Raw genomic sequence first — 23,925 nt, forward strand, 5'->3', positions numbered from 1 at the left:
CAGGTACAGCTAGCAAGTACGGTCTCCCCAAGAACACAAGTCCGTTCTTTGCTTACTTGGTATTGAGAAACGCCCCTACAAACATGCGGAAAATGTTATAATAACCTCTGAAGAAGAGAGGCTTGTGGTGGCGTGAGGTAAACTGATAAACCCTGTGAAAAACAGATCGGGAGAACAACACAATGACCTACAGACTGACATCTGTAGACAGAAAGGACATAAATACATACTTTTCCTCTTAGGCCTGCTGTCATCTCGCCACACAGGTAGTTTGGGGTTTATTTGTCTCGGTTTAGAGCTAACGACCAATACACTGGGGGCGAATGGAGTTCTTGGTTATTCAAAGTATTGAAAAATGACACGCCGTAAATCCTCTGAGGAGCACAATCACAATTATTATTCCCCTTCTTTTCTCTCAGATGCACTTCTTAAACTGCGCCCTGCCTTTTATATTTTGCAGTCTCAGCTCACTGGACTCCAACTTGTGTTCAATGAAGACCAAAACCAAGGTGATGACATGTTCCAATACAAGAAGGAAGACCGGCTGTTCTTACAACAAAAACAAAACAAAAGTGTGAAGAGGTATTTAGTTATTGTGCTTCACACCTGAGGAACAAACTCTCTGAACACCTGAGATCAACTCAAACTGCCCATTTCAGTCAGGGCTGAAGCATTATTGTTTACTGCAGCTTTCTCATAAATGCGAAACATCCTTATTCATTATTATTATTATTCATTCTTGTCCTTAAAGTTACTCTTAATTTTGAACTATTCTTTCTCTCGTAACTGCCCTGTGTCTCTTAAATGCGCTTTTGTTGTTTGTGTTCACAACGTGTTTCTATGTCTCTGTAAAGCACTTTGACTTGCCTTTTGTATAAATTGTGCTATACAGTACAAAAAAACTTGCTTTGCCTTAAAGAAACATTATACATGTAAGAATTGGTCTGTCTTGCATCCTTTTACGTTGCGACAAAAAGCCAGTCGGAGATGAACTCTTGTCCGGCGTCTTCTTGCTCAGTAAATTTCTCCTTTTCTTTTCTTAGCCTCCTCCATCCCTGTCCTCTTCAGGCTCTATAGCTCTGTCATAATGTCCCACCCCCCCCCACCCCAAAGTTACAGTTAGCCTCAGTGTTACTTTAGCATTACATAAAGCTGAAATTATGCTCTTTTGGACAAGGTCTTGATTGCAGAAGAGATTGGACATAAATATCAAATGTTTAGGAAAGCATCAGGTGTCTCAAATGTTGGCACATAAAACTAGAAACACAGCCAGGCTACATTAAATGTGAGGGAACATAAGTCTTTGGGGGATTTTGTGTGCACCGACTTAACTATAGAACAGACTTTTTCACCTTTATGGTGCTTCCAAACGTTCATACGAAGCTCATTATGTGCTTGGTATGATCTGTGAAAACATGTACTCTTCAGTAAATGCTCCTCCTGCATGTACTATAATTCCCAGCGGTAACATGACAACGTGTGTAACTCTTCCTCACTGTATACGATCTTTTGGTCTGTTTTTTCCTTTAGAGAGTTCTGTGACGTGGATGTTATGGACAGACTGTTCTAAATGAGGAAATGATCTTCAGACACGTGTTTGATGGAAGTAAGGGGAGGAGGAAGAGGAGGGGGAGGAGGAGGAAGGATAGTAAAGTAACAGTGAGTTTGGATGAAAAAAGTGTTCCTGCATGGGGACATAATAATGACAAATCCTCCCAGCACTGCTCTCCGGACCCATTCATGATTTTGTTTCCAGTTAACTTTGCCAAGTGCAATCCTTTAGCTTGGACTTCCTCCTACTTCTCATTAGAGCAACGAGAAGCTGCACTGCAGCTAAACACACACACACACACACACACACACACACACACACACACACACACACACACACACACACACACAGAGGAGGAAACCAAACACAATAGATGCTGGCGCATGGGAGCCTGGATTTCCTGGGTTTCCCACACACAAGTGTACAATCACAAGCTTGCAAACACATACACTCATTTGAAAAAACAACAACACAGAAACAAACACACACACACACACACACACACACACACACAAACACACACACACACACGGTGAATCATCATACAACATGCCAAGATGCTGCAGGCTTACGTAAAAATCCGTTTACCCCATTCACCATATCAAAGCAGTGTGACTGTCCTGAGACTCCTCCGCCATGAATGACCCCGGCTCTGTCTCCCGGTTTTTCTCCCAGACCTCAATCTGTGATCTGCGTTGCCTGTTTAATAAATCATCCGATTAAGGAAATCTTGAGAGAAGGAGAAGAGAAGAAAAAAACTAACTTTGTTGGGAATTAGCGTCACTGTGCCCTTCTCACATCACATTCCTGGTGGCTGATTGTCGGGCCTGAGCGAGGACGCTGGGGAACCGGACCACGCCACTGACACGTCCCGGGACCAGAGACCACAGTGGTTTACTGACCTCCCAGCTGCACTAAAACCACAGCTTTAAATATTCCTGTCACGTGACGGGTTTTAATGTATATTAGATCCAAAAACGTTACACATTGTGGGCCGGGTTGTGTCCAACCAATCCTTGTTTTCCCTTCCTTTCAAGGCCATGCATCTGTCCTTTTAGGAGCTCTAACTCAGTATCAAATCTTATGACGTTGATCTTGGTGCCTCTAACCATGTGTCCATCTACACGTTTTTTATGCAAATTAAGTAATATTGAATCAAAAGGTTGTGGTCATTTTAAGGTTACAACCCACCATGAAATGAAGAAGACGTTGTTTAAGGTCAATTCTGCTTTCTTTGCAGAAACACACCAGCTGTTTTAGATCTGTTGGTTTAGAAAATCTGAGAAATGGCATCATTTATCTGCATCCTCAGAGCGATGTTTCGATAGCATTTTATTTTTATAGTCTGATATGTTGTTATCACATAAGCAGTATAACAGCTTGTGTAATATTAACCTTTTAGTGTTCAGGTTTTTAATCCCTTATGTCTCTCCATCTTTACACCAACCGGTTCATTACATAGACATGCTGAGCTTTACACACTTTACACCAGCAGTCAGTCAGCCATATGAGGGGCTGTCTGTCATGAGATATCACAGCCGGACGGGGTGTACCACAGTCTACATTCCCTCAATGAACACAGAGAAAGCTTGACCCTGGGACCTGTACCTGAACCTGAAAGCTTGACCCTGGGACCTGTACCTGAACCTGAAAGCTTGACCCTGGGACCTGTACCTGAACCTGAAAGCTTGACCCCAGGACCTGTACCTGTCTGCCTGTAGGCCTCCACGTGATTTTTTTTACTCCAATGTAATACTAGAAGTTGAAGCTCTCCTTGCGAGTGACGGAGGTTCACAATACATACGTCAACCTCAGACAGCCTCGGTGTTGTATTCAAGCAGGTGTGCATTCTTTCTGTGGGTGTGATTTCAAACAAACCCTGTTTTTGTGAGCTTCATAGATACCCCTCTTTTGACGCCCTACAAAGGTTTAAATCACCACAAATGGAATCTGGAGGGTGTATGTGCATGTGTGTGTGTGTGTGTGTGTGTGTGTGTGTGTGTGTGTGTGTGTGTGTGTGTGTGTGTGTGTGTGTGTGTGTGTGTAAGTATGTGTGTGTGTAAGAGCAACTCCTGAGACAACAAGTCTGTTTTTCCCTGTGCTCCTGTCAAAGGTAAACATTCCAGTCTTGGGACGTTCAATGCCAAGCGCTGTTTGATCTCCATCATGTGACATCTGAAAGACATGGAAGCCCCACCTCCACACCTCCATACCCCCACACCCCCACACCAGTCTCGCTGATCCTCGCCCTCCCAAACACATACCCTGCAGCAGCCAAACAAGGGCTTTGTGGTGTTCCTGTCGGGGTCTCGGGGCTCTGACTATCCCGTTGTGTTGTGTTTTTCCGAAGTAAAGTAGGTCTTGTCCCTGACCTGAGATGACTCTGGTCTGTCTGACCACTCCGCCCCCTTTTCTGATCTAACTGCACAAAAAACACTAACCTGTCAGCTACCACATGTGGATGTTCCATCTTCCGTACTTCGCAACTGTTTAATCCCTCCTGTCTCTCCGTCTTTACATCAACCGGCTCCTTACACAGACATGCTGTGCTTGACAAGCTTTACACCAGCAGTCAGTCAGCCATATGGGGGGCCCTATATCATAAGATATCACCGCCGGACGGGCTGTACCACAGTCTACATTCCCTCATCAACACAGAGTTCATCCTCATCATACAATCGCAGTTCAGCTAAGGACAGATGGGTTTAAACCCCCCGCAGACTCTGCAACCACTTACTCCATTCACCCATTTTAATTTGTTTGTTCTGTTTGTGTGTTTTCCTCATGTGTCACTCTTCTTAATAATAAACCCACTCTATGTATCAGGAAACCTTTAACTCCACTTTACTCAAGTAATAGAAATACTTGCACCAAAATGTAAATAAGTGCAACTGTCAAATTCATATAGTGGAGTAAAAACTACACTATTTCCATCCTTAAAGCAAATGGAGTATTTAAGTGAAACACAAGAACCACTTTCTCTGGCTGTAAACTTGGGTTTTTATGATGAGACTGGGGATGTTGAGTTATGGATTAAAGCACTTCCTGTTCAGTGAGAGTGAAAAAGAACATCCTGTAGGGACACGCTGTGGGCTCTCGGCTGCATATGTGTACAAATCACTGGAATTACATGACAGAATGGACGAAATAAAACCCTAAAAAACCTCAACAGGTCGCTCATTACAAACTCTGCACAGCCAAACTTTATATAAATCAACTGAATTTTATATTATTATACACAAATATATCAGACTGAATATTCATTACAAAAAATGATGTTTAAAATATTGCAGAAAGTATTTCCCTTTAATGGAATGAAACAGCCATGAAGGCATACCTGATACCCTCAAATGGATTGGCAGGTCTCTCCAAACGATTAACATAAGATAACAGCCCAATCTCCCAAAAATCAGTCACGTTTCCACCGGAGATTTTTCCCCTTCAAAGCAGAAAAGCTTGATGTGTATTGATCTGTCAATGATATGGTTAAAACCATTCAGACTGGCCCTTTAATCATCTAAACATGTTCTTCAGCTGAGTAATACTACAATGTTAAAACACTCATTAACAAGTGGAATTATTAGCAATATGTGCTAATAATTCACACCCAATATGCACGATAAAGCAGGAAGTACAGTAAGTTTATTTATTTAAAGTACAATACTTAGGGGAAATTTGAGGTGCATTTACTTTACTTGCAAATTTCAATTGAATGCATCCGTATACTTCTACTTTAGAAGTTTCTGCTGCATTATACTTTCTACTGTACTCTTCCCTGAGAGCTTTAGATAATAGTTATTTACTTAAATGTACTGTGATGCAGACTAGCTAATTTTATATATTTTATTTATTTTACCTTTATACCAGAAAAGCTTGATTTGTACATTTATACATTATACAAATACATACATATACATATGTATATATACTATTAAGATATCAAAGAACAATTTAAGGTAATAAGATACTACAACTTTAAGGTACTTTACTTGATTATATCCCTTTTTTTGCCTTTTTGATTTGACAAAATAAATGTATAATAAGCTTTTAACTAACTTCATAAGAACTGACTATGAGAAATGGAACATCCAAACACTCGTAGTGTTGGTTTTCTCCACATATGGTCCAGAATCTGCTCGCTACACACACACAATCTTTGCAGCGTGACTGTTTTTCTGGTAGCGGACGGGTTCATCCCATCAGCGTGAGGCTCCTTCTGAACAACAGTTTTTTTGTCTGCAAATAACCTAAACTAAACTAGGGAAAGCTATAACTATATTCATATACAGTAGCTCATTTCAGCAACAAGGCAATTTAAAGTGCGTTCACATAAAACACAAAAAGAGCAGTTAAAACAATTAAAAACATCTCTTGAAGAGAATAGAAAACAACACGCTGACATTGACCCCAATGTTGCTCCAAACTTCTTACATCAGCTACTCTGTTTTTCTACAGTTATGTAACCTTATAACTGAGCTCAATGGCCTCTCCATATGCACTGTGTGTCTGTGTGTGTGTGTGTGTGTGTGTGTGTGTGTGTGTGTGTGTGTGTGTGTGTGTGTGTGCGTGTGTGTTTTGGTAAAAATGAACAAAGGAAGATCACTTTTAACTCCAGGAGACGCATCTCCGCTGGCTTTATTTTTTATAATCATAATACGACCAATATCATCGCAGTGCAAACACTTAGTATAAAATATCGTCTTTAACAAAATTTACATTCACATAAAACATCTCGATAAATACATCTTCAACAAAAGAACTTGACAAATATTGTTTCATTCATAATATATCTCTGAAAAAGACTCTGCAATGTACAATAATAGCATGTAATACCTACATATAACAATTGAAACCCGTATCATACAGTATGAAAATATCCAATTTACAGGAACAAAAATATTGTACATAACTTCTTTTCCATCAATTTCAATTAACTGGTTAAAGCAAATGTATAAAAATCCTCATTTTTAATCTCAAAGTAAGCATACAAGCATCAAGCTACTATATAGACTGTGTCTATCTATATCTATATCTATATATAGATATACATAGTCTTTAAATCTATTTAAAATATGATGACAAGAAGTACAACATCATCATTTCAGTCAGTTTATCGTGTCCAAATAATTCTTTTCAAAAAATCAACACTTGCCATCATTTGATCATCGAGTTACAAAACTGTTAAAGAACAGTAAAAATACAGGCATTCAACAGAAGGAACATCCACAATAACCGTATCTACGCATTCAGTTGTGCTACGGCTCAACACCAACAAGTCTGATATGTTTATGAAAATAGGTCGGCACATTTGAAAACCAGCTACCTGTTGACTACAGCAGGAGCGGGGAGGACGTGACACCCCCGTCCTGATGTCAAACTGTCCTAAAGAAATGTCCCGAAAAAAAAGAAAAAAAGGTTCGCGCACCGAGCTCATGAAGAAGACACGGGTCAAAAAAAGCACCTTACATTCAAGAGGGCCGCTACCTTTAGCGCATGCATGAGGACTACATTTAAAGAGAGTCACTGTGCGTCCGCCGCTCGGCCTGTATGAATGTTTCATCAAAGCATGCATGTAGGAGCCACAGGCTTGCAGGCAGTGCATGCTCGAACAGATTAGAGGAGAGTCAATGGCTGTGGTAAGCCGTACTGTATGCTATATATAGCATGCTATACCATAAAATAAATCATCTGGATTTGTGTGAGGAACCCAGACACAGAGGTTTGGGTGTCTCCTCATAAACAGCAGTTTTCTTCTCTCGACCCACGCAGCTTTTGAGTTCATGAAAATAGTAGAACAGAATATTTAAACAATAGAAAATATTTTCTTAATAAACAAGCACGCAGAGAAATAAAAGGTTTCGTTTTTTTCCAAATCGAAATCCCTTAGGAAGGAATCACACTCGCACAATACAGAAAATAAGTGTTTCTAAGTCATGCTTCAACTCCACAGAGATACACACTTGTGCGGCTAGCTATGCACATTCTATTGGCTACATACAATATCAGGTCAAAAATAGGATCCAGCTGGCTACAGCATGCAAGGGGCTGAGATAGGAGACAAACCGCTTTATTGCTACACTTTGACGAGGAAGAATCTAAAAGTCAAGCATCACAGGGAAATAGACAGCACACATGACTGAAATGCAGCAGTGGCATCATGCACTTGTAGACACTGAGCGGCTCAGGGAAACAAGAGTTTACCTCAGGTGCCGCTGGAGTGTTAAAGTGAAGGGGCATACACGTCCAAGAGATGACTTGATGCAACGCCCTGTCGTATTTTGGCAAGTTTATACTACCATTTACAATTAAACATTTGGCTTCATCTACTTTAAAAACATGCCCCTGCAATTCATTAATTCACCCGAAGTGGTGTCCAATAAATCAATAACGAATCTAAAAGGCAACAAAAAAAATGTCAAGGAACTCATTGTGAGGGGTGTTCGCTAAGGCAAAGCCCTGATTTGGCTTCAAACTGAGAGAAAAGGGTCAGCTAAAAGTTGTGAAAGGAAATTCCACATGTGGTTGTGGATGGCTTTTGTGCTACACTATCAATTGTGCAATTGTTTGTGATTTTGATGCTGATATATCCATTCCGAATAATTGTTTACTGCTTAACAAGTAGCTTTTAAACCAATTGATAAATATAACAATGTTACTAATAACACCACTGTGAGGACATGTCTCTCTGTAAATCAATGGTATTGCTTCATCTTTACAGCCCCAGTTCTGCGGGTTTTATAGACCAAACTTTGTTGTTATTTTGATGCTGATTTAGGTTGTTACAGTTGTGGGTGTCGACTCTGAAATCGCAGAGACATCCTTAACCATTGATTGGTTACAGAGCAACGTGGCTGAAAGCACCCTGCACCTCGTTCATGGCACCCCAGCGGTGTGAAACAACCAACAGGCCTCGAGTGTGGAGGACGAGTCCGACCGAGGTCTCCTCAGACTCTAGTCCTAAACCCAGTCCAGGCCCAGAGTCCACGCCTCCCATTGGACGATTAGCGCCTCAGCTGTCTCCCACATCCAGTAGAAGAAGAGTGGAGGTCGGCTCTACTTTTTCCCGGCATTGAAAAACTCTCTCTGCTACTACTATCATGTATCATCCGTGCTATCCCCCACCCCTAGTGTCATTTCCTTGTTTACCACAATCCCAGTGAAGAAGGTATCCATCACACCGTTGCCGTGGGGACAGAGGGCAGGTACCTGGTGGTGCTGGAGGAGGTGGTTGGTTTGGACGGGCTCGGGGTCCTGGCCGTGGCGTAGGTGGTCACGGTGGGGGGGCTCAGCCTGGTGCACACGCTGCCCTGGGTGAAGGTGCTGAACCGCCGCTCTCCGTTGCCTGGCTGCTGCTGGATTTGAGACGGTCTGTTGCCGTGCCTGCGCCCTTCCAGGAAATATGTGAGCATCTGCCCTTTGCCCTTCACGCTGACCTGGCCCCGGCACACAAAGCTGTAGTGGTCTGTGAGGAGACGATGAACCTCCTCTGTCACCTGGAGAGGAAACACAGGAGGAGGACTTCATGCTAGGGGGGAGTTGAGCCAAAAAAAGCTCTCAAATACACTGCATTGCCTTCATTGAAAACAATGTACGTGAAGAATTAGTCTGGATCGATGGAAGTACATTTCCCAGATAAATCCTGACATATCAGCTCTCTGGCCTGTATGATTGCAAAAATGTAGAAAGAATGTGTTTGCAGCATTTACTTTGTAACAGCGATGTTTCGGGACAGACTGGTGGGATTGCTGTGGACAAAGTACAAACAGCCATACACTGGTTTGACCAAGTTCTGTTTAACCAGGCATTCAGCTCAAATAGCTCACGTTACTGTATGGTGCAGATCCAGATAACTTCATTTAATATTGTATGTGGAGTTTTCTTCAGCAGGGTGCAAATGTTCCACCGAAACAGGCTACCTTCTGAAACAGCTGCAAGACAACTGGGATTGGTTTAAAGAAATTCAAACCACCCAGAGCGCTTTCTTTCTCTCCTAACCCAGAATGTATGTGTGATGTAGGTAGACCTATCTTTACAGAACTGTGGAGATGAGTCTGGCAATGGGAGACTAGGTTTTGGATCTTTGAGCTGGCACGGTGGTGGTACCAAACTAACTTAAAAAGACTCCAGAAAGCTCCACACAGCTACTCTGCCCAGACGCTACTGCTGGACAATATAATAATATTATACCGATATCGTGATATAAGACTAGATATTGACTTTGATTTTGGATATCGTAACATCATAATATGGCATAAGTGTTGTCTTTTCCTGGTTTTAAAGGCTGCATTACAGTACCAGACTGTTCTACCTGTACTATTACGTATTTGCCTTTACCCACTTAGTCATTATATTCAATTCAATTTTAATTTGTATCTACTAGAACGGTTGGGTCCTTGTAAATTACGGAGCGTGGTCTAGACCTCCTCTATCTGCAAAGTGTCTCGAGATAACTCGTTATGAATTGATACTATAAATAAAATGTAATTGAATTATATCTACATTACTGATGGTTTTTTATAAAAATCTCTGTATAAATATTTTGTGACAGCAGCAATAGTCAACACTACAATATCGTTGCAATATCGATATCGAGGTATTTGGTAAAAAATATTGTGATATTTGATCTACGCCATATCGCCCTGCCTTACCAGACCCTCTTGCCAAGTAAACTAAGCTAAAACTACACTGACTTCACTATAAAGCTACAAATTGTTGGCACAGTTTTTCTTTTTGGATGTTTTTTATGCTGTCCTTTTGGCTAGGTGTCTCTGAGACTTTCACCTGATTATACAAAGGGAAATAAAGAAGATTGAAATGCTGTACCTGGATCTTTCCTTGTACTCCAGTGCTGTCCATCCTGCTGGCTACGTTCACTGTGTTTCCCCAGATGTCATACTGAGGTCTTCTGGCTCCAATCACTCCGGCCACCACTGGTCCCACGTTGATACCTGGACACATGAACACAACGAAGGGGCTGAAACACACACCCAACAACATTCAGGTCTCAAGTTTTAAAACAATGAAAGCGCTCTTACAGCGCAGATTACATTCAACTAATATAATTGTGGGAATGCTGTTGCACAGCAGTCCAACTAAAATCTAGCTTTAGCAATTCAATTTTTAAAACAATATCCACTTTTTTAATTTATTTTCTTTTTTTACATTAGTGGTGTTTTTAAACCATTCCCACTACTTCACCTCCTTCTTACTGATTTAAACTATTCAACCAGGTTAGCTTTAGTAATTCAGCTTTTCAGCATTCCCACGCATTTTCTGCAGCAAATGAATTTTCTAGTTTTCATGTTTTTTTCTTTTCTGTTTTTTCAATAATGTTTAAAAGATATATTAATCATTTTTTAGGTTATTTTGTCGACGACATGTCCCTCCACAAATCAATGGTATTGCTTTGTCTTTACAGCCACAGTTCCGCAGGTCTTAAAGGCCAAACTTTGTTTTGATGCACTTTTGGGAAAGCCAGCTTAACGCAAAATCCTAAAAGTTGCATTTGTGTTAAAGGGGGTTTAGGCAAAACACATGCAGTTTGACACATGCAGCCCCACAGTCAGCAGACAGGATGGCACTGTGTACACCAGGCTACGCTTGGATTAAACAAGGGCTCCCGTAGCAGGCTCTGCACAGGATACCCAACACAATGGAACCCAGAACTTCAGTGCTCGCCGTGACGAGCTTCCTAGTGTCGACGCTCTTTCTGTGATGCATTTCCTTCCCAATTTACCGGCACTGAGCAGCGGTGGTGTCCAGTGCAATAGGTCAGAAGAAGCACCAACGCCACTGTTTACATTGACCAGTGTGTGCTTGTGTGTGCTTGGTAGTGCATGTGTGTGTCTTTTCACTCACCTACTCTCAGGACAAAGTCATTGTAAGACTGGTAGTTGATGGCATCCAGGACGTCAAACATATCAATGGCAAAATCTGACACTGTGCATAAATGTGAGGTTGTGGACTTCTTCGCCTGGGAATCAGAGAAACACACAAATGTCAGCAACCCCAAACCAAAGTGGTTTTCTTTTCTGTCTTTTTTTTGCAGTTAACTGAGTTTATTCTTTAATTAATTATTTTTCTTTTTAAATCTGTGGAAAATTCTGGCCCTGAATGTCAGCAAAACGCACATCTATGCACAAACAAGCGTGCTTATGTTCAAGTTAGAAAGGGATATTACCCTCCATTTCTGTTTCCCCTATGTAATTATATACATTATTATCTCGGAGCGCAACAAAAGAACGCACCAGCGTTTTCCCCAAAGTCAAACCACCTTTGTGACTGACTGTTAAGTTGGCGTAAAGTTTTGCAGAAGTTGCAGAAAGGGCCCTTTTGTTTGTGAACTTTGCAGGATTTAGAGAAACTTTATGAATGCAGAATATGCTGACACCACGGAGGGCCGGTAATCCCTCACAGAGGATTTGTGGAGTGAAAAGTGACAAATATTAACACGCAGGAAATAGCTACCTGCAAAAATACTAGGCCTCTCAAAACTGTCGACACGTGCTAATACCCTGCAAATACAAACAAAAACTCATACGGGATCTAAATATAGCTTCTGAATGTGTACCTTGGAGGCAGTTGTAGGAACCAGCCCTACTGCAGCCATGTATGTACTGCCAATGGTCTTGATTTTCTCAATATCCCTGTAGCACTCTTTGTCCATCAGCTGGAAGGGGGAAAAAGAGAAAAGAACAGGAGGAAAGCATTACTACTCTTGCAAATATAAAATCAAACTGGAGTAAATTGTCAATCTAAATTCATACAGTATATACTATTGGTTCATATATATCATAGGTTGTGTTGGCAAACAAATCCAAATGCAAATTAAAATGGACTATTTTAGCATGTTTGAGTAAATGAATGCTTCATGTTGTTGATTATAGATTCTAGCAGGCCAAAAGTCATCTGTAAGTCATTCCTTATTCTGAAAACTTTCCCAACCGCAACCATTGCTTATTATATTGCATCAATAAACACAGTATTTTTTAAACCCTCAGTCATGGCCACAATGTCATCTTTTTGAAATGAGATTATGGAGGTCATGTTGCCCCAGATTCTCCAAAGGCAGAGCCGGCAGACATGAAAACTGCACGGGGAATATATATCTAAAAAATTGCAGATTTACGATGCAACAAAATTGACTCACCTCATCAAAGTCGGCGATGATCTCATTGAGCAGCCTGAGACACTCAACGCCCATGTTGTTCCCATCCAACTCAATGTAAAAGTCGTTGAAGTTGGCGATGGAGGCGAACAACACTCCGACCTGAGCGTAGGACTGGTAGTACAGGTCCTGGGGGGTAGAAAAGTGAAGTCAAAACTGTGATGACCTACAGCTGTGGGAAAGATAAATCACAAGGCAGGGGTCTGTTTTAGTTTATTTCATATTTGCTCAACATCCGAGATATGCGCCTTCACCCCAGTCAAACGGAGATGAAGGGTCCCTGTTAATCCACAGACCGCACTGTGAACAGTTTTCAGTTGAACGACTGGCCTCTCTGAGGAAATAGTGCCTTTTAAAAACTAAAAACACTGTGTTGTGTGGATTGTTTTTTTTTTAAGTCAGTTTTCAAAACAATTCTTGAATTTCTTTTAACTCCCACAGCACAGTGGATCAGTGGTTAGCACTGTCGCCTCACAGCACCATGGTTCCAGGTTTGAATCTGCTTCTCCTTTCTGTCTGCATGTTCTCCCTGTGTTAGCGTGGGTTTTCTCCTGGTTCTTGTGAATAATTGCCTGTGTCTATGTCCGCCCTGTGAAAGTCTGGTGACATGTCCAGGGTGTACCCCGCCTCCCGCCCCATGTCAGTAGGGGACCAATTAATAATGTTATGTATGGGTGCCTGGATAGCTCGGTTGGTGGATTGGTGTGGTTGGTTTACTTCTCGACGCAGCGGCGCTTTTCTGCGTGTCATTCCCCATCTCTCTTCCCTGTCCTGTATTCAGCTTTCCTGTCAAAAGAAAGGCCTAATATGCCCAAAAATAATCTTTAAAATAAATAAATAATAATGTTATGTATTTTCCATTAGTCTTGTGGAAGCTTATTCGCTAATTGATTCTACAAAAAAGATTGTATTATTTAGCCATATATTGTACACCAAAGGTCCAACTGTGATGAAAATGCACTGTGTTTCATTTATGTTCTTCTTTGCACACTTACAGTTTCTGCTGATTGTGGATTTAAATGCATTTTGGATACAAAAATAGGTTTCCTATGGAATGTACAATAATGTCAAAATAAGTAAGGTTATCGAAACATAACAGCCGGCTTCATTGCAGCTTATGGTTAAGATTCACTGTCATGATGTCTTTGACAGCAATATTGCTGGTGTATTACCAATCAGGATCCAAGTGATTAAGAAATATAAAATAAGCAAGATAACATTTTTGGGGTGCAATTTCTGTACTGACTAAGGTCACTGTACACATCTTTGAAACATTATACTGTACGTACAGTATATAAGTGTATAAAGGGCAAACAAATCCAGTATGCTTGCATGTGGCCACAGTAGAAAACAAATATCTTTTCAAGCATAATGTTGGAGCTGATAAACTTTGAATTCCAGGTAGCACACCCACTGTGCTGTGTTATGAATACAGTGTATGGGTGAACTTTAGCCCAGAGGAAAGAGAGGACGCCTCTCTATACACTGTAGCTGCGAGTGGTCACCGATGTGCCGGAAACGTACTTCCTGATTTCCTGCCCCCAGTGTTTACTAGCCTCGGCCTACTGTGGCTCTGCAGAAGCATTGTCAGCTGTGAGAAGAAAACAAAAGCCTTTGGAGCTTGACCCAGATCAGGGACTGGATTTTAACCAGTCTTTTTTTGGATCCCTTACGTTATTAAAGTGCAATGTTAATTCGCTGGCTTATGTCTGTTCTATAAATCTGTAAGTAGTCATTTCGCATGCCAGTCAAATGACCCCCTGTGGTCAATGTTTTTGTAGTCCTGGAGACAGATGCGCTATGATGTCTGTCATATTATGATTGGTGAGGTCGCTGTCAGTTCTCCTGCTCCATTGATTCTTAATTTCCCACAAAGCTGATCGTGGTTACGTGTCATTTAAACTTTAATAAATTTAAACTTCTCATCTCCAGTCCTGTCTGTATTTGTGAGAAGTGGCGCTGTCCCGAGTTAAACGATAGCCTACTTTACGGCTTTATTATTGAGTTAATAGGAGTGTGTGTTCGTGTCAGCCGCTGTCCAATTCCTAAGTTTTGAAACGCAAACATTTTTTACTATTTATTTTTTTATTTAAAGTACGTGCGCCCGTGAGCACCAACGGAGGAAAACAGAAATTGGCGCCTATGCCTTGAGCTCTTTATGCAACAATTTAGCTCTGATTTTGATTTTTTACTAATATGCTAAATAGACTAAATACCAACTTGCAACATCAAAGCTGTGTCGTAATTGTAGTTGTCTTCTTTAACACAAAACAGGCACTGAATACGTTGTACTATACCAACAATTACAATTACACAATCACCAGGGAAATGCATGTAACCCTCATGATAACATTTCCTGCTTAAGTATGTATTTTGCCAAGCTAAAATGCAGATTTTAGAATACAAACAATAAATTCTATAATATTGGAGATAAGGAAGAAATTTGAAAGGAAATGGCATTGGAGGAGAAGGCAACATTGTTATGTTAATGTGCTGTTTAATGGAAGGGTTGGCAAATAAAAGCTTCTATTTCAGTTTTTGACATTAGAATGTGAGTTTCCTTCTACTTTGTTATTTTGAAAGTGTCTCCTGACAGGAATTACAGCACAAATGTTACTAGTTATGAGCCATCAGATCCATTCATAATGTTTCCATTATGAATGGATGCATATTCATACTAACTAACTAATTTTTAAAGCTGGATACTATCATCAAACCTACAAAAATGTCCAAACATTAACAATAAGTACAGTATGTAGCCTAGACATTATGGACACAGTACTAGTGTTTACAAAGCTTGTCTTCTTTCGGGGCTACAAATTTCCTGAAAGGATGTATGTGTTCATCACTTCCTGAGAAAGGGAGGAGGGGGACAAGGAAGGAACAGAGATGAGTGGAGGGGATGTTCATCAGTCAGTGGAAACAGACACATAGGGCTGTCAGCTCACACTTCCACACACCATATGGTCTGGTCAAGCATTACCATAGGCCTGAACAGCTGGGATCTATTTCCCACATTAAGACCCAAACAGTTGCAGGGCATATTGGACATTTCTTTGCATTATGTGTCCAGCAACCTGCAACCTGCTCCAGTTTCAATTAGCAAACTATCCACGTATAAATCTCCTACATTACCTAAATAAAGAACTGAACCCAGCAAAAATCACTAAATTGGTGAGTTATGGGTCAAAGGACACCCTGAGCTAACAGCTAAATTTGGTTGAAAAGTGACAAATACTAACATCTAGGATTTCTAGTTTCACTGATGTGTAATCTAGCAGTGTTAACCGGATTAAAGACCAGCGGAAATATGCGCAAAGCCAGCAGTAATGAGACGGAAAAGAGGTGGGACTTTTCCAAAATAAAGATCTGCATGAGTTGTCCCTGTAACAGCCATATCAGCTACTCATCTCATGCATTTTTCACTCTGTTTGCAGAACTGTATCACCCCTGAGATCCAGACAAACTACATCTTTAGCTACAGGTTGCTAAAAGAAATGTGAGGAGAAAATATTCTCTCCATCTCATTTCACCAAATCAATTTCTGTGTGCATTGAAAAAATTAGAATTTAGCATTAGCATTTTTTTGACAATGCTTAATGTATTGCATGAAGGCAGTAGTACGTGTTGCATTTATTTCAGCAGGACTGGAGGAAACTTTACCGCAAGCAGCTGCAAGTCCTGAAAAAGTCTGTGGCACTGGCTCACTAACTATCATCATCCCTGTATAATGTTCATCTTCATAGACACATAGACCATATCTAGTAAGGATTAGTACTTAACAGTGAGTTTAACATACTTGGATTCTAGTAGGTAATCAATTATTATTGCTAATATTATCTATGTATATATAAAGATCTTTCTCTCTCTCTCTCTCTCTCTATATATATATATATATATATATATATATATATGTGTGTGTGTATGTGTGTGTATTTCTCTGTCATCAGCATTTAATGTGTGAATGTACCCACATTTATCTTTTTTCTTGACACTATTTGTTATATTTTTCTCTTATATCACGCAGAGTCTCTGGATCTATATCAGGATCTCCCAATGGGCCATAATTTAAGGGGTCATGAGATGAGTAGTTTGAAAGATGTAATTCAAAATAATTTCCATTTTCTGACTTTTCCCCAGACTTCACCTCTCCAGACTTGTAAAAGTCATTCAAGGGAAACAATCCGAAAAGGGAAAAATCACTCTTTGATCGACCTGCTCACAACACAACGACATATTCTCACACAACCTGTGACAAACATGTCCTTGTATTGACAGGTGACATGCCAAAATAAGGTTGGGCGTCATAGATTTTGACATCTAAAGAACATTCCCTTTTCAATCAAACTCTGCCAAGTTTTAACCCAGATGTCTCAAAAAACAAAAACAAAAAAATCTCCCCAACCAGCCCCTCCCGGGTGTCTCGGGAAACACTGGGAAGTCTTTGCTGGTGTCAGAGGCCTTAACTCTCTGGTGATCCACGTTGGGCGAGCCTGGACATGTCTGCGGATGCTCACCATGTTCCTGGGGTTTGACATGAGGAAGTGCTGAGCCACATGAGCCGGCAGCAGGTTAAACAGGATCCTCTTGTTGTCCAGCTTCACCTTCTCCATGTCACATCTGTCCTCCTCCGCCTGGCGCCATCAGCAATGTACACAACACACAAGGAGATGGAGAAGGAGAGGTGAGTCCTTACAGAGTCATAGGGATGTTGATCCAAAGGGAAACTGATGCTCTATTGTCTTTAAATGCAATGAAGCTTAATTGCAGCTCATAGCTCAGAGGTAGATGTAATTGCTTATCCTTATCACTAGAGGGAGATAACGACAAACAAGACAAACGTTCACTGTCATTCTTAAAATAGAAACATGAATAGAAACACAAAGATGCAAACACACAAACATACAATGCAATCACACTATTGCATTTAGGCTAAATCCTGAAGCTTTTGTAATAAAATCTGTCATGTGAGAACATTTCAACCTGAATCAGAAATCAACTTGTTTCAAGAGATGAGTGCCCATATCTTCTTTCTTGTTTTCTTTTGTGAGTTACATATTGTCTTAGGCTATATTTATATATTTTTAAATGTTATTACATTAGCTTACTGTAGAGCTAGGGGAATATACATTTCATCCTCTCAGATTCCTACCTCACTCTTTCCCCAAAGTCTCCAAGTTTTGTTATTTTTATTTAAATCAGACTCTTCCTTGGTCTTTTTCTTGGATTTTATCAATAAATACCTACCAGGAAAGTGTCAGTCTCTGTGTGTGTGTGTGTGTGTGTGTGTGTGTGTGTGTGTGTGTGTGTGTGCGCGTGTGTGCGCGTGTGTGTGTGTGTGCGTGCGCGTGTGTGAGCGAGCGCGCTCGGGAAGTTGAGGGTCAGAGAGCAACAGACCTACTCGAGGTTAGGCCAAGTGTGATGCTAGCGATGCTACCTAGCAGTCGTACCTAACGAGCAACCGATACTTTGGTTTAAATGACATACGAATCAAAGTTATCTTGATTATGCTAGATGAAATTAAACAAGAAAGCCTACTCTAAACAAGCCGCGTTTGTCACGAACCGTCACAGTCACAGAAAGTGCACTTTTAAGATGAAATAACGAGTGGATTAGCTCACACTTTTTGTTGTTGTTGCTAGCTTGTCAACTTTTCTGGCAAGCAGGAGGAGGTTACTATCGTCACTTCAGGTAAGAAAGAAGGTGTTGCTTTGACTAAATTTACTTTAACTCGTCCGGTTGGTACGAGTCCGACATTTCCCGGTTCTGCACAGGTCTTGTGTTAGCTAGCTACGTGCCTTCTGGTCTTTCCACGTTCAGGTCTCCGAGCCAGCCGTGTGAACCTATCATCAACATTTTACACGCCTTTGCATGTAGCACCTCATTATTAACTGTACTGAACTGAATATCTGAGCACTACATTACTATAATATTACCGCAGGAAAAATGTGTTTTAGAAGAAGTTAGGATGCTCCTTTTCGCGCTGGATTTCAACCCTGCTCAGCAAAAACAACAACAACAACAACAACAACAACATACAGGACCACTTCCCTATCCAATTTACTGTAAACAATCACGATAATCATCAGGATATTACGTCCCCCCCCCCCCTGTTTAACAGAGTACTCCACAACAACAAGTTACCTTGATTTAGGCTTAAAAACATAACATAACTATATCGTGCCCTATAACCTTCTACAAACACCTCCGCGCTATCCGTGTGCAAGGATTTGGCATAAATTATACCATGCTGCACATAGATGCTGAAACAAGGGGTCTAAAACAACTGGTTACCCTGGTTACCCTGGGCTGGAAACACATGATCTGACGGACTGATCTGATTCCTATTCTGATTCTTCCTTTTTATTCCGGTACTGATTGATTTTCCCTTTTTTTTTTTTTTGGTTGAGGGGTGGGGTTGAAACGGGTCATGCTTATTTCACAGATAAGAGGAACATTTCATTTGGATATAATGGTGGTATACAGTTTAACCGGGTTTTTGCAGACTGCCGCTTACAGTGCTCAAGCGCCTGGAAGTACGGTGGCCGCTACGGAAACCAAAACTTAAAATTATAACCGATGGTTGGATATTAAACCAAATTTTTCCAAACTTTTCCCAATAACAAAAACAATTCCATTGGAATCCCAATTTGGGAAAGAATTCCAAGTTAGATCCAGTTATTGGTCCGTAAAAACAGACGTACCTGAGTAGCCCAGAGATAGTCGAGCCGCATCTTCAGGTCCAGCTGTCTCGAATGCAGAGCCAAAGCTCCAGAAAACAGCAAGGCAGCCAACACAGGATCATACCCCCCTGTGTGGAGAAACCCTCCTCTGAAAGACAAACACACACAGAGAAACAGCATTGCTTGTTTGCTTCTTTAATAGGCAAATTTAACAGAAAAGAAATATAAATTAAAGGTCCCATTAGGTCTGCAGCATTCGGGAGAAAATATGAATCACGATTTTTTGTTGTTGCTTATATTGATAACACGATTATCTACCGCGATCTCTCATGAAGTATAATGTTTATTGCACCCATTAACCATGACAATACAAAACAAATTGGCAGTACCAAACATAGATTTTTTTTGGCACCCATAGCACATTGTGCATCACCACAAGCCTGTAAACATAGAGGATTCAATGGAGAAGGGAGAGCATTGCAGCGCATGGGAGGGCTTTAAAACCTATTTTATACCGTCAGTAATGTTTAAAACTCAGAAGAACGTAGTAGCGTTTGTAATGCAGTCAGCTTGTAAAATTAAATGAGAATCAAAATCTATTTTAGTTATTTCAAAATTAAATTGGAAACAAGGGGAATCGAGATCACGATTTACGGTGCAGGCCTAGGTCCCATGGCATGAAAATGTCACTTTATGAGATTTTTTAAAGATTAATATGAGTTCCCCCAGCCTGCCTATGGTCCCCCGGTGGCTAGAAATGGTGATAGGTATAAACCGAGCCCTGGGTCTCCCGCTCTGTCTTTGAGAAAAGGAAAGCTCATATGGGCCGATCATATGAGGTCATAAGGGGGAAAGTTTACCTCCCCTTTCTTTGCTGTGCCCGCCCAGAGAATTTGGCCCATCCATGAGAAAGGGAGAGACATTATGGCTTTCAAATAAAGCATGGTAGTTGGTCAAGGCCACACCCCCACCCTCCACCTTGCCCCACCTCTCTTCTCCTCAATAGCATTTAAAGCTGCAGGCACAGAAACGGCACGTCCTAAGAAAAGCTCGTTGTGGGACAGGCTTGGAGTGCCTGAAATTTTGCACCAAGGCTGACTTTTGGGGAAAGAGACTTTATTAGGTCACCCCTAAAGCCTATATAAAAACACCCAATCGGCAGCATCTCACAGGACCTTTTAAAAAATGCATACATAGTAACAAAAATGGACCCCAAACACACGTTGATTCCATATAAAACTCCACATAACATGCAGCTCAGGCTTACCCCACAGCTTGGCGATAGCCGCTGGTCTCCATGACGACAGTGTAGGTGACAGAGAGGAGGAGGAGCAGGAGGATCTTGGGGAGCGAGGAGACTCGGAGGTAGGGGACGAGGGTGAGGGTGCCGGCCACGCAGGACAGCAAAGCGTACGCCATGTTGGAACAAGCTCTGTCTGCCGCGGTGCTGTTGTTTGCGTCTGCGGGGCCGTCGTCCGCTGAGAGACTTGAGTTTGTCCCAACTCTCGCCCAAGGGACACATCCCACCTGGAGCAAGGGATGAAAAGGACGGAGGTTGCATAAGACAGCCAACATTTATTTGGGTTTTTGGTTTGTTTCTTTCACAAAACAAGCGGTTTTAAGCTGTTTCTTTTGGCTCTGCTTCATCTTTACATTTTGTAGACTTGTGTCATTCAAAAAATAATCAATCACACAATGATTTTACTAACCTGACAATTACTAAGGGCCGTACAGCTGTCCTGACCAAAGAAATTATTAGTTGACTAACGCTTTCACGATTTTGTTGAATCCATTAGTTACTGTAATTGAAGGTTTTTTTGCGCTTTAGAGCTATAGATTAGATTCAACTTTATTGTCATTACACAGGTACAAGGACACAAAATGCAGTTTGGGTCTAACCAGAAGTGCAATAGCAGCCGGTGCAGGATATACACTGGTTCCATAAGTGCAGGACATGGATATGTACTGAATAAATATAGAAATGAATACTATTATATTCAGAATTTTTAAAGAAGTTTGTCCTATGAATATAAAAATATAGATTACAAGTATTGTGAGCAAGATTTACAGCTGGATGTGTACTGAATATAATAAACAGGTGGATATGACCATAAGTAGAAATTTTATAGATATGTACAATGAACATAATATACTAAGGGTTTACAGAGTTTACAGGTGAATATGTACTATGAATATATATATATATATACAGGTAGCTAGTATTATAAACAGAATTTTTACAGATAGATATAATAAGTTAGGCTAAAATGAGCAGTATAACAATGATTACTGACTATAAAGATTAATCAATTAATCAATAACTTGTCAACTATTAAATTATTCGTCTACTATTTTGATAATCGATTAATCGGTTTGAGTCATTTTATGGAAAAAAATAAATCATTTGTGATTCCAGCTTCCTAAATGTGAATAGTATGAAGTTTCTGCGCTCCTCTGTGACTGTACTGTAAACTGAATATCTTTTGAGTTGTGGACAAAACAAAACCTTAGGAAACACTGGCCGACATTTCTCACCATTTTCTGACATTTTATAGACCAACAGCTTATCGTTTAATCAAAAAAATAATCAACCGATTATTAAACAAGTAAAATAAACGTTATTTTCAGCCGTAGTGGGCCTTGAGTGGTGGTTAGGAGTAGAAAAGTGTAGCAGTATAAATGCAAACCATTTACCATTTGTAAAACTCGAGTGTCTCCACAAAGACTCATGGAGAGCAGCATTTTGAATCGTGTGTTTACCAGACATAGCTCATAAGTTTCTTAGTAATAAATCAAGCATAACAAAGCCTGTAAAACCAGTACAGTTTGGTCTACAACAGCACATAGGCTCTTCCAGAGCCTACGCAAGAAGCCCAGTAAGTGGCCTCTGTAGTTTTTAGGATTAATACTTGTGCGTTGTTCTGTAGTATCTCTTTAAAGGCTCTGAAACACCAACCCGATTATCGGCCATCGGACAGTCTGGCGAGGTCGGTGACTCGAGTCTATTTGTTGTGTTCTGTGCCATCGTTAGTCGGAGGAGCCGTCGGCATCCATTTTGGCCGATTTGACATGTTAAATCAGCCAGTGGGCAGTCGGACTCAATGACCAATCTGATTGGTGGAGTAATACCCCTCGACTAGCAAATTAGTGCATGAGACAACCGGAGCTGACCACGCCAGTTTCTTCTCATTACTAACTCGTATTTTCTCTCGTTCAGCGAATAATGACAACAACGATCTTTCTTGGTTACCATCAACACTTTGATAAAAACAATGACTGATAACAGTGCGTTTTTACTAGGTCTACACAGATGTTCCGTCATTTCCGGTTTTCATTTTTTGGACGACAACACAGATTAGCGGCGCCTGCTGTCAAGGAGACGTATTACATCTCGCTCACGAGCAGAACGTATGCTCAAGTCGGCGTTGCTTCACTTTTTTGAGAGACGGGAGCTGACTGATCTAATCTGTGTCAGAGGCTTAGGGGAAGGCTGCACCTGTGCTTTATTGTATTTTTACACTACTTTACATGCTTCAGTAGTCACACACACACACACACACACACACACACACACACACACACACCCACACACACACACACACACATCAGAGCGTGACCGAGTTCTGGGGCCCATGCTGACACCAACCAATTTGCGTTTTAAAATATTCTAATGGGTGTTTTACACTTGAACAATAAATGTTTCATTCTTCTGAGACTCTGCGGCGCACCATCTGCTCAGCTGTGACTGTGCCAACCCGTGTACTGCAGAGACTCGAAATGACGATGAAATTAGGACACTGTTTCTAACTCATATGCTTTGTTCTACATTGTTTCATTATTACTATTTTTATACAGGCCTTTAAGCCATCGTTTGATGACATCAATATGTGTAACCCCCTGCATTTAGCATTTATCAGCAATAAACAAATTCTTTGTAAGATGTTTTCATGCAGCCTGATGTCCCGGCTTTAGTGTTATTGTGGCTTGGATCATATCGGGGATATAATGTTTACAGCACGTCTGCCTCAGTGTTCTCCCCGTGTTTGCGTGGGTTTCCTCTGGGTGTGCTGGTTTCCTCCCACCACAAAGACATGCATGCTAGGTAACTAGGACTACAGTTGAAAACTAGCTGACACTGGCACATTTACAGAAATGTTGATTAATGTGCATTAAGCTTATCAAATAAATAAAGCTTAACATTAAATATAGTGAAAACCGGTTATTTATACCTGGTTCTAAGAGGTTTCTGATCATCTAAAATGGTACCAACATGTCTTTGATTGAGATTGATCTAGAAAGTAATTGCTTTATAATACATTATAGGCTAGGATTAGGTATGGCCACAACATTACCTGGTTTGGTGTAGTAAAATATTTTGCTTAGTGGTCCTGTAATACTGTATCTGAATCTTCTAATATATAGGCCTTACTGGTCCCCTAATACTATATCTGAAGTCTCTTTTATATAGACCTTAGTGGTCCCCTAATACTGTATCTGAAGTCTTTTATATAGACCTTAGTGGT

General features: G+C 40.8%; 1 protein-coding gene and 1 long non-coding RNA gene across 2 annotated transcripts in view; both read right to left on the reverse strand.

Moving 5' to 3' along the window:
- The window catches only part of LOC117951102, a 9,055-nt gene extending 7,152 nt beyond the window's left edge, over nt 1-1,903 (reverse strand). The window contains exon 1 of the long non-coding RNA XR_004658056.1: nt 1,892-1,903. This is a non-coding gene — a long non-coding RNA (uncharacterized LOC117951102). The remainder of the gene's footprint in view (nt 1-1,891) is intronic.
- A 5,518-nt stretch (nt 1,904-7,421) lies between these two features.
- The window catches only part of LOC117950827 (adenylate cyclase type 1-like), a 42,979-nt gene continuing 26,475 nt past the window's right edge, over nt 7,422-23,925 (reverse strand). Inside the window, exons 13-20 of the mRNA XM_034882173.1 lie at nt 20,670-20,929; nt 19,424-19,550; nt 17,237-17,353; nt 12,702-12,848; nt 12,123-12,221; nt 11,411-11,525; nt 10,376-10,500; nt 7,422-9,045 (exon numbers count right to left, since the gene is read on the reverse strand). Of these exons, the coding sequence (XP_034738064.1) occupies nt 8,725-9,045; nt 10,376-10,500; nt 11,411-11,525; nt 12,123-12,221; nt 12,702-12,848; nt 17,237-17,353; nt 19,424-19,550; nt 20,670-20,929 (1,311 nt within the window). The 3' untranslated portion in view covers nt 7,422-8,724. The remainder of the gene's footprint in view (nt 9,046-10,375; nt 10,501-11,410; nt 11,526-12,122; nt 12,222-12,701; nt 12,849-17,236; nt 17,354-19,423; nt 19,551-20,669; nt 20,930-23,925) is intronic.

Source organism: Etheostoma cragini, chromosome 9 (assembly GCF_013103735.1).
Source record: "Etheostoma cragini isolate CJK2018 chromosome 9, CSU_Ecrag_1.0, whole genome shotgun sequence".
NCBI lineage: Eukaryota > Metazoa > Chordata > Actinopteri > Perciformes > Percidae > Etheostoma > Etheostoma cragini.